This window comes from Colobus angolensis, unplaced genomic scaffold (genome assembly GCF_000951035.1).
Source record: "Colobus angolensis palliatus isolate OR3802 unplaced genomic scaffold, Cang.pa_1.0 Scaffold276, whole genome shotgun sequence".
NCBI classification, from domain to species: Eukaryota; Metazoa; Chordata; class Mammalia; order Primates; family Cercopithecidae; genus Colobus; species Colobus angolensis.
In genome coordinates this window covers 2629212-2640997 of record NW_012115999.1, presented here as the reverse complement: position 1 = coordinate 2640997, position 11786 = coordinate 2629212, and the positions used below count along the sequence as shown (strand labels likewise).

General features: G+C 40.4%; 1 protein-coding gene across 1 annotated transcript in view; it reads right to left on the bottom strand.

Annotated features, from left to right (window-relative positions):
* The window catches only part of ZNF462 (zinc finger protein 462), a 154539-nt gene that overhangs the window by 26693 nt on the left and 116060 nt on the right, over nt 1–11786 (bottom strand). Inside the window, exon 10 of the mRNA XM_011948242.1 lies at nt 5637–5860. Within this exon, the coding sequence (XP_011803632.1) occupies nt 5637–5860 (224 nt within the window). The remainder of the gene's footprint in view (nt 1–5636; nt 5861–11786) is intronic.

The following is an 11786-nucleotide window of genomic DNA, read 5'->3' as shown; positions in this document are numbered from 1 at the left end:
TTTAAAAAAAAAAAAAAGAAAAGAAAATTTAAAACAGCAGGAGTCAAAAAAAAGAAAAAAAGAAATGATAATTAAAAAATTACCAACAAAAACAGTTCAGGACCAGATGGATTCACAGCAGAATTCTACCAGAATTGGTACTCAGAGAATTGGTACCATTCCTTTTGACACTATCCCACACAACAGAGAAAGAGGGAACCCTCCCTAATTCATTCTGGGAAGCCAGCATCACCTTAATACCATAATCTGCAAAGGACATAACCAAAAAAGAAAACTACAGACTGATGCCCCTCATGAACACAGACACTAAAATCCTTAACAAAATACTAGCTAACCAAATTCAATGACATATCATAAAGATAATCCACCATGATCCAGTGGGTTTCATACCAGGGATGCAGGGATGGTTTAACATACATGAGTCAATAAATGTGATACACCACATAAACAGAATTAAAAGCAAAAAATCACATGATCATCTCAATAGATGTAGAAAAAGCATTCGACAATATCCAGCATTGCTTTATGATTAAAACTCTCAGCCAAATTGGCATTCGAGGGACATACCTTAATGTAATAAAAGCCACCTATGACAAACCCACAGGCAACATAATACTGAATGGGGAAAAGTTGAAAGCTCTCCCTCTGAGAACTGGAACAAGACAAGGATGCCCACTCTCACCACTCCTCTTCAACATAGTACTGGAAATCTTTGCCAAAACAATCAGACAAGAGAAAGAAATAAAGGTCATCCAAAATTGGGAAAGAGGGAGTCAAACTGTCATTGTTTGCTGATGATATGATCATTTACTTCAAAAACCCTAAAGACTTCTCCAGAAATCTCCTAGAACTGATAAAGGAATTCAGCAAACTTTCCAGATACAAGATTAATGTATACAAATCAGTAGCTCTTCTATACATCAACAGTGACCAGTGGAGAATCAAATCAAGAACTCAACCCCTTTTACAATAGCTGCAAATATACAGCTTAGGAATATACCTAACAAAGGAGGCAAAAGACTTCTACGAGGAAAACTACAAAACACTGCCGAAAGAAATCATGGATGACACAAATGGAAACACATCCCATGCTCATGGATAGGTAGAATCAACATTGTGAAAATGATCATACTGCCAAAAGCAATCTACAAATTCAATGCAATCTGCATCAAAATACCACCATTACTCTTCACAGAATTAGAAAAAACAATTCTAAAGTTCAAATGGAACCAAAAAAGAGCTCACATAGCCAAAGCAAGACTAAGCAAAAATAATAACTCTGGAGACATCACTGATATGGTTCAGCTCTGTGACCGCACCCAAATCTCATCTTGAATTGTACTCCCATAACTCCCATGTGTTGTGGGAGGGGCCTGGTGGGAGATAATTGAATCATGGGGGCAGTTTTCCCCATACTGTTCTCATGGCAGTGAATAAGTCTCATGAGATCTAATGGTTTACCAGGGGTTTCTGCTTTTGTGTCTTCCTCCTTCTCTTTTTGCCTGCCGCCATCCATGTAAAACGGGACTTGCTCCTCCTTGCCTTCTGCCATGATTGTGAGGCTTCCCCAGCCACCTGGAACTATAAGTCCAATTAAACCTCTTTCTTTTGTAAATTGTCCAGTCTCGGTACCTCTTTATCAGCAGTGTGAAAATAGACTCCTACAATCACACTATCTGATTTCAAACTGTACTATAAGGCCATAGTCACCAAAACAGCATAGTACTGGTATAAAAATAGGCACATATACCAATGGAACAGAAGAGAGAACCCAGGAATGCACCCAAATACTTATAGCCAATTGATCTTCAGCAAAGCAAACAAAACATGAAGTGGGTCAAGGACACCCTTTTCTTTTTTTCTTTTCTTTTTTTTTTTTTGGAGACTGAGTCTGGCTCTGTCGCCCAGGCTGGAGTGCAGTGGCTGGATCTCAGCTCACTGCAAGCTCCGCCTCCCGGGTTTACGCCATTCTCCTGCCTCAGCCTCCCGAGTAGCTGGGACTACAGGTGCCCGCTACCTCGCCCGGCTAGTTTTTTTTTTTTGTATTTTTTAGTGGAGACGGGGTTTCAAATGGTGCTGGGATAACTGGCTAGCCACAGGTAGGAGACTGAAACTGGATCCTCATCTCTCACCTTATATAAAAATCAACTCAAGATGGATTAAGGACTTAAATCTAAGACCTGAAACTATAAAAATTTATAAGATAACATTGGAAAAACCCTTCTAGACACTGGCTTAGGCAAGGACTTCATGACCAAGAACCCAAAAGCAAACGCAATAAATACAAAGATAAATAGTTGGGGCTTAATTAAAGATCTTTTGCATGGCAAAAAGAATAGTTAGCAGAGTAAACAGACAACCTACAGAATGGGAGAAAATCTTCACAATCTATACAACTGACAAAGGACTAATATCAGAATCTACAATGAAATAAAACAAATCAGTAAGAAAAAAACAAACAATCTCGTGAAAAAGTGGGCTAAGGAAATGAATAGACAGTTCTCAAAAGAAGAGATACAAATGGCCAACAGACATATGAAAATGCTCAACATCACTAATGATCAGGGAAATGCAAATCAAAACCACAATGCAATACCACCTTACTTCTGTAAAAATGGCCATAATAAAAAAATAAAATAAAATAAAATAAAAACAGTAGATATTGGCATGGATGCAATGAAGAGGGAACACTTCTACACTGCTGGTGGGGCATAAACTAGTACAGCCACTATGGAAAACAGTGTGGAGATTCCTTGAAGAACTAAAAGTAGAACTACCATTTGATCCAGCAATTCCACTACTGGGTATCTACCCAGAGGAGAAGTCATTATTCAAGAAAGATACTTGCACACGCATGTTTATAGCAGCACAACTCACAACTGCAAAATCATGGAACCAACCCAAATGCCCATCAGTCAACGAGTGGATAAAGAAAGTGTGATATCTATCTATCTATGTATCTATCTATGTATCTATTTATCTATCTAGTATCTATCTGTCTGATGGAATACTACTCAGCCATAAAAAGGATTGTATTAACGGCATGTGCAGCGACCTGGATCAAATTGTTGACTATTATTCTAAGTGAAGTAACTCAGGGATGGAAAACCAAACATTGTATGTTCTCACTGATATGTGGGAGCTAAACTATCAGGACAAAAATGCATAAGAATAATACAATGGACTTTGGGGACTTGGGAGGAAGGGTGGAAGGGGGGCAAGGGATAAAAGACTACAAATAGTGTGCAGTGTATACTGCTGGGGTGATGGGTGCACCAAAATCTCACCAATCACCACTAAAGAACATACTCATGTAACCAAATACTACTTGTATCCCAATACTCTATAGAAAAATAATTTTTTAAAAATGACTGTGCCTAAGATGCAAAGTATAATTAGTGATTTTGTAAATATGTTTTAGGTCTTCAGGAACACAACTGCCATTATGATAGGCACAACTATTATCATATTTGAACACAATTCAATTAACAAATATTCTAAGGAATGTATTGGGTCTCAAAGTGGGGGAAATACAGGACTTCATTTAATCTTACAAAACTTCTGAGAAAGGTGTAACAATTCCCATTTACAAACTGGAAAACAAACCCAGAAATTTAAGTAACTGGAAAACAAACCCAGAAAATTAAGCAAATGGTGGAGACAAGATTATAATCCAGATCTTTTTGGTTCAAAAGCTCTTAATTGGGCCGTATGTTCCTGAGCAACTCATTTCCATGATCCGTACCTCATGGCCTCAGCCTTGCGCCCACTGCTGAGGAACCCTCTGGTTCCAAGTCTGTTACGGTTTCTAACATTTTCTGGATTTCCCCAGTGATTTACAAGCTATTGTGCAACAACTAGAGAATAATCTTCTTCCAGATTTGTTCTGTCTGAAAATATCAGCCTAGAGGCTTAAACACTGTAATAAAAAGGTCTGAGGTAGTTATGTAAATAAGATACATGTGAATAATTATAGAAAGCTTGGTTTGAAAAAGATGAGTAATTTACCCTTGAGTTTGGGGAAGAAATGCCCAGTAAGTTTGAATAAGAAAGGATATGAAAAATTTTAAGTGAGGTAATTCAGGCTCTTTGCTTCATTTTTTCGGGTAGACATATTGGAAAATAAATGCATTCCAAAGCAGATAAGTTACCATTAAACTGTTCCATTGTGGACAGGTGACAAAGCTCAGCCTTCTCTCTCAACACCCCACAGAACAATTCTAACCCGTGGGTGCAGATGATTCAGACTAAAAACTCTTTATAACGTGGGTTTGTAAGGCCAGAAAAGAAGGGCTATTATTTCCACTCATGAGGATACGTAGCAAGGAAAAAGCAAACAATACCAAAAGTGCTTCTCCCTGTGCCTTCAGTAAACACTCAATAGATGTTTTGGACTTGTTGGCTAATTAAAAAGCATTTTGATAGGCTCTTGTCATTAAACAAATACTAATTATAGCTCCTCCTGTACTCTGGGCAATACACAAAACCAGAAATGATCATCTCAGTTCATGAGATGCCAGATGAGCCCTGCGCAGAGTGAGGAAGTTGTCCTGTGTGATTTCCACCCTCTGATCGGCAAACCTCTGGAAGAGAATTTTTTTTCACAAATCCTCTATTTTATGTCCTGTACTAACGTATTCATTCTCGAGTCTCCTTCCCCTCAAAACATACATTTTACAATCCTTATAAATGTTCAGACATACTGGGTAATGCCTTGACAAATCTTTGTAGTTAGCAAAATATTGGAAACCACCTACATGATTGAGAAACACAGAGGTAATTCTATCAGAATAGGGGTTGGCAACTGTGGGCCCACAGCCTGTTGCCTATTTTTGTAAATAAACTTTTACTGTCACACAGCCTTATTGGCTCATTTATGTATTGTCTATGGCTGCTTTCTTTCTTTTGTTTTTTTCAGACAGCGTCTCACTCTGTCGCCCACGCTCAAGTGCAGTGGCACTATTTCAGCTCACTGCAACCTCCACCTCCCAGGCTCAAGTGATGCTCCCTCCTCAGCCTCCCAAGTAGTTGGGACCACATGTGCACACCACCATAACTGGCTAATTTTTTGTATTTTTTGTAGAGATGAGGTTTTGCCATGTTGCCCAGGCTGGTCTTGAACTCCTGGACTCAAGTGATATGCCTGCATGGCTGCTTTCTTAATTAACACTAAGACTACATTTTAGGCCTGCAAAGCCTAAAATATTTACTATCTGGTCCTTTATACAAACTGCCAAACCTTGTGATTTAAAATGTATTAACATTTCAAATAACATAGCAAAATACTTCTTTTAGAATAAGCTTTAAAAAATGCAAAGTATAACATTTTATGTATAGTATAATCACAGCGACGTAAAACAAATGAAAGTTGGTCTAGAAAAGAGACCAGAAATGCTCAGCATTTAGACTGGTGTGGCAGAATGACGGGTGATTTCCCTCCCACCCAACCTGTGTTTCACAATTTTTAAAAATGACATTATGTTTCTAATAGAAGACACTAGACCTCACTTTGAAAGCTCTTTGAGTTCACATCTCCATCTGGTACACTGTGGGCGTGACTAAATGCAGTGGTGTATCCCTCTCAGCCCCTCCCCACAAGTGTGCTGAGGCAGGAGCAGGAAGTCCTGGTTAAGTACCTTATGCTCATCCCGAAGGTGGCTGTCCAGTTCCTCCGTGTGCTTGGTCTCATAGTAGCAGAGCTGGCATTTGTAAGGTTTCAGTTCATTGTGCTTTTCTATATGTTGCTGGAGGCTCTCATCACTGGAGCAGGTGAAGGTACATTTATCACAGCGGAAAACTACTCCCTGCAAGTATTTGGACAGTTTGGACCGGCAAACTTCAATGGGGACAACGCGCTCTTCTGTGGAAACAAATTGAATGGAAAGATGGGAATTTTTACTGATGGCAAAGCAGATGTTCTTTCTTTGGAATGTAAGAAGAAACTCACCCAATCTCGCTGCTTCTCATGGATCTGGTTCCTTCAACTGACACACATGCACACCGCCCCTCCCCTAACCCCCAAACAACATATTCCTTGGGACTGAGAGGGTATTTTTAAGACCAAAAGCTTCTTTGTGTACTCAGTACCCAGAATGACCTACAAATGGAGGTGCGGCGGGCTAGTAGGTGCTTGCTAATTCCTGAATGGAGGTGATTAAGGCAAGGGGGAGGAATGGAAGCAGCTGCAATTTTTACCAACATTAATGATTACTGACAATAACCATGAGCATGCCTTCCTTCCTCAGCAAGTGTAACTGAGGCTGGACTTACAGATGTTTTTAAGGGGGAAAGAAACTGACATTCACCAGGCACCCATGTGCTGGTACCTTTCTATCAGCAACTTTATGAGCCTGGAGTTACTCTCATTTTTACAAATAAGTACAAATGGGTAACAGAGTCTTTAAGTAACTCTCCAAAGGTCATAGACATTGCAGTTGGCAAAGCAGAGATGTGAAACCAGGTCTGCTTAACTGTAAATCTATTATTTCTCACTATTTCCAATTCCATTCTCATTTCCCCTTCTAAGGTATTCTCAAAGAGACTCTTCCCTCCTTTTGAAACTAAGGTGATTTCTCATCTAATATCAAGTCTGAAAGCAAACCTGTACACTTTCTTTCACTAAAACTCCAACTATGAAGAGCTCACAAATGAAATGACTGCAGGCAACAATCGGGGGAGGTGGGGTTGCACAGGAGACATGGAGGATTTGTGTCTTTCTAGACAGTCTGTAATCTGATTGTCAGAGGGAAAAAATAAAAGAGAGAGAGGATTTGGGTGCTTTTCCCGTTAACATACCAAATGCTGTAGGGCTGGAAATGCGTGTGCTTGTTTATTTTGCACTCTCTCACCCTTGTGTTTTAACTGCTCAAATTAAATTTCACACCAGTCTGCCCAGAGTATCAGCGCACACGCCAGATATCCATAACTGGGATAAAATTAAAATCTGTGCTATTTATGCAAGAATCAAATATAGCGTGTGTTTTCATGCTGTGTCTGGATTTCAGAAGACTCAAAAAGTTTACAAATGGACGCACAGAACATATACTTATATTATTTTGAAACAGCAATGTATTATTAAGTCGAGAAAGCATGATTTATTCCCAGAGTCACTGAACAGCAACATTTCCAGGGCATTGGTACGTTGTGCGCCGATGCGACTCACTCTTCAGAGTCCTCCCTTTGTTGCTGGCCAGTGTGCAGGCCCTAGGGAATTTTTTCCCCACCCAGTGTCATGCCTTAGTCTCAACCACAACACTCTGATTGTAGGGCAGTCACTGCCTTGCGAGTCCTTGAATGCAGCGATTAATCGGCCAGCGAAATGCTGGGCAGAGGAAGCGTGGAAGGTGGTATCTGCAACATACTCCCTGGAGCTCTAATGCATGTTATTTTCCCTATACAAAGAATCAGTTGCTTACTTAGAAATATAAATATTTTTAAACCCAAGTATAGCAGACAGCTAAGAAACACATGATTATAATGTAATCCACACATTTTTTTAGAATAGCAACTGTTTAAGTCCTCTAACCATTCAGTTGTATGGTTTAGTGTAAACGGAGAAAAAAAATGCTTTGGCATAAACTAGTAAATCTTAAGGAGCTCATGCTAGGATATTCTATTCCTGTAACCCAGGGTTTCTAAAAAGTAGCGTTATTGAAATTTTGGGACAGGATAATTCCTTGTTGTGGGGAGCCAGCCTGTGCATTGTAGGATGTTTAGCAATAACTGTGGCCTGTACCCACTAGGTGCCAAAAGCACCCCTTTCTCTCCAGCTGTGACAACCAAAAATGCTGCAGACTAACACACTCTGGGGAGGCAAAACTGACCTCAGTTGAGAATCACTGCTCTAAGCAAAGTGCCAGGCATTACCAGCAACTACGCTGGGTAAGGCACTCATGGACAGAACCCATGAACAAGCTGGTGTCAACAGCAAGCGATGGGGCATGCAGGCTGAACTGGGGGAACTGCCCCCATGCTGGGGACATGCCTTTAGACCTCAGGAGTTCATGGGAAGTGTTGACATGAGCTTTACTGGCATCTTCCTTGGGATTGCGTCCCCTTTGCTCTCTCTACATTTTTGTTCCTGATATATATGTTATCATCTCTACTGCTTCTACTCTTATTCTTTGGCTTTGCCCTGTCCTGCCTGCCTTGGTTCTGTTGACCTCTGCAGCGATGAAGAACAGCCGGGTATCATTTTTCATATAATGATGTTCTGCATGCCTCAAAGATAGTCATTCAGTGACTCTCCAGTCTTCACTTCTCCACAATTAATAATCAGTTCTTTCAAACTTTTTTTATGAGTCTCCTTTTCAATTCCTCTACCACTTAGGTTGGTTTTCTTTGCAGTTTCCAATTTCACTATGTGTGTCCAAGTGAATTTTACACAAAGTCATGAACGGTCAGAATAATACTCTGAAGTTCAAGTAATTATTCATGTGAACACCACTGCAGTCTATTCAGTGCGCACAATGGTTCAAGCACCGTTAGGTGTTCTGCTCTTGACATAACTTTTTATTCACATAACACCCTGCAAAGTCAGTTCTGTTTTCTTCAGTTTGTTGATGTGGAAACTGAGAACTAATCAATTAAGCTACTTCCTCAAAGTTACACCTCTGGTTCAGCAGAACATTGTGACATAAGAACACAGGTCTTCTGATCCCTGCCAGGGCCCTCCTCCTGCACCCCTGATAAGAACTCTCCAGTCTGTATGTGTGTGCTTATAAGCTTTTCATTTATAATATTTAAAAAATGCAAAAGCTACAGATTTCTAAGGTAACACTTTATGTCTGAATGTCTTTCAAGCACCTTCTACAGTTGAGGAAAGGGTCAAATCCCTGCTTAACTTAATCTGAAATCTAGAACTTCCCATTTCCAAACTAAGACATTGCCAGTCTACCAAATCTCTTAATTATGTGAGTTTTTACTAAGATATTAATTTTAGAAAAAAGTTAGCTTTTTCCCCTTTCTAAAAACATGGTTAACATGACCAAGATAAAAATATAAAAAGACAGACTTTAAAAGGTGGGCAAACGACTGACAGTGTTTTCTGAATGAGGTCATTCATTCTTGAGGCAAATGAAGGACATCAAAGTTAAAAACTGGAATGGTTCCAGGTATAGACTGGGCTCTCCCTTGGTTACAGAAGCTCAGTGCTCAGGGTTTTTTCTATGGGGGTAGTGACAACTGTGGGTCTTTTTGACTTCACACCTCTCAAAATTACCTTGGGTGAAAACTCAAGGCCTGAATCACACTCATTGTGACTCAGCTTCTAGCACTGGCTGCAAAAATATTATGACTTCACCAGTTCGACTACAAGATGGATTGTGTCTCTCATCTCCTCCTACTCAAAAGATGCTTGGTGCTACAGCAGGACATAAAACCAAAGAGGCTGGGCCTGAGAGTAATGTCACATTGAAGCACATGTGTACTAAGGTGCAACAAGAGCTGAGAACAGCATGCTTTCAAGCCTCCATGGAGGTCAGTGGAAAATTCTGCACAGTTGCAATACAGAGGGTTCACTTCTGCTCAAATTGGCGAGAAACCACACCACTGCAGAGCCCAGATTCATCTAGTAAAAATCCTTCCTGAAAGGCACACCACAACATAGGTGGGTTTCCTTTCCAGAACATGCCAAGTCTACATGAAGCAATGAGATCTGAAGTTCTTTACTCCACCAAAACTTTGCATGCAAATTGCACCAAAGCAAAGAAGTGACAAAGTCTGAGTTTTAGAGAAAACGATGAAGAAAATGACATTATTTTAAAATTATCAATCATCCCAAAATGTAGCATAAACAGATACACATAAACACAAGCAAAACAGTTCCTGGTAGGAAGTATGAGGTTTTGATGTTAGCCAGGCTGCCATCCTCAAGCTAGAAGGAACTGGAAATCGTACCTCCAATTCTATCAGGCAAAGGTATTTGGGGAAGTTGAAAGGAAACATGTAATTTCACTGGATAAAATTAAAGATTGGCAATCTCACTGTAAACTTTATTCTCAAGAAAAGTGACACTGATCAGATAAGTTAGGGGAGACTACTTCCGTTCCCAAGGCTCCCACTTGCAATGTTCAAATTCAGCATTTGTCTACATATCAGGAAACAGAAACTTTAAGTTAATATGCCAATTAAAGACCCATAGCAGTGATTTCATGGTTCCAAAATTACAATGTAAATATTTAGCAACACTGTGTTTCATGCCTAAAATCTGTGGCCAGTTTTTAAGGCTCACTATGGATGTACAAGATACGTACATATGGGCAAAGCTATGCATGAAACATTGTGCTTTCAATGGTGATCAACTCAGTAGGAATACCCTCATAAAACTATTTATTCACCTGTTTTTTTGTCTCTCTTCGCATTCAAGTTCAAATTCCTTCAGTGCAGAAACCTTGCCTGACTCTTCATGGCTGTATCCCTACAGCTTAAAACAATGCTAGAGCTGTCTCCTCCAGCTGCCCAAGATGCCAAGAGAAAAAAACGCCAAGGGGAGGGAGATGGCCTTGGCTCCTGCTGCCACGAAAAAGCAGGAGGCCAAGAGGGTGGTGAATCCCCTGTTTGAGAAAAAGCTTAAGAATGTTGGCATAAGACAGGACCCCCAGCCCCAAAGGGACCTTAGTCCCTTTGTCAAATGTTCCCATTACTTCTGGCTATAGTAGTAAAGGGCTACCCTAGAAGCAGCTCAAAATGACTCCCATAATTAACCAGTTCACCCATGACTTGGACCCCTAACAGCTCTCAACTGCTTAAGCTGGCTAGAGACAAAACAAGAGAAGAAGACTGTTGGCCTGGGTTGAGAAGAAAGCTGCCAGCAAAGGGAATGTCCCCACAAAGAGGCCACCTGTCCTTCCAGCAGGAGTTAATACTCTTACCAGCTCAGTAGAGAACAAGAAAGCTCAACCAATGGTGACTGCACATGATGTGGATCCCAGGGAGCTGGCTGTCTTCCTGCTTGCCCTGAGTCCTAAGAAGGGAGTCCCCTACTGTCTTGTCAAGGGGATGGACAAATTGGGGTGTCTAGTCCACAGGGAGATCTGCACTACTGTTGCCTTCACACATGTTAACTTGGACAACAAAGGCGCTTTGGCTAAGCTGGTGGAAGCCATCAGGCCCAATTATAATGACAGATATGATGAGATCCCACATCACTGAGGAGGCAAGGTCCTTGGTCCAAAATCTGTGGCTTGCACTGCCAAGCTGTAAAAGGCAGATGCTAAAAAACTTGCCACTAAACTGGGTTAAATGTATACTGTTCAGTTTTCTGTACATAAAAATAATTTAAAAATCTCCTTCAAAAAGCCAAAAACAAAATAATGCTGTCATATGGTGGGTGTTCAATAAATATCTGTTGCATGAATGAAAACCTACCAAAAGTCCTACCACTGACTTCATCCTTGAAACAGAAGTTCAGGGCTTAATTTTTCCCTAAACTCATCAAATCATGGTCAATCTCACCAAATGTTGATCTGACCTAAGTTCATATTTCCTGAATGAGATGGGTCTACTAATCCTTTGCTTCAACCTTTGCTAAATTAGTATTCAATAAGCGTCTCATCAGTAACCTGATCAGAATTGGTCCTGGCTTCCCATCTGTCTACTGACTAAAGTTCCAACTTCTATATTAGTATCCAAGCGTTTCGTACTTTAGCCAGAACATACTTCTCTGGTATGCTTCCTATTCTCTTCAGGACCCCGGAAATGTCTAATATCATTCTGCAAATATATCTTGCTTCCACTGATCTGAGTAGTTTATTAAATGGTCTCTTCCCTCGTGTAGTGGGTTGAAG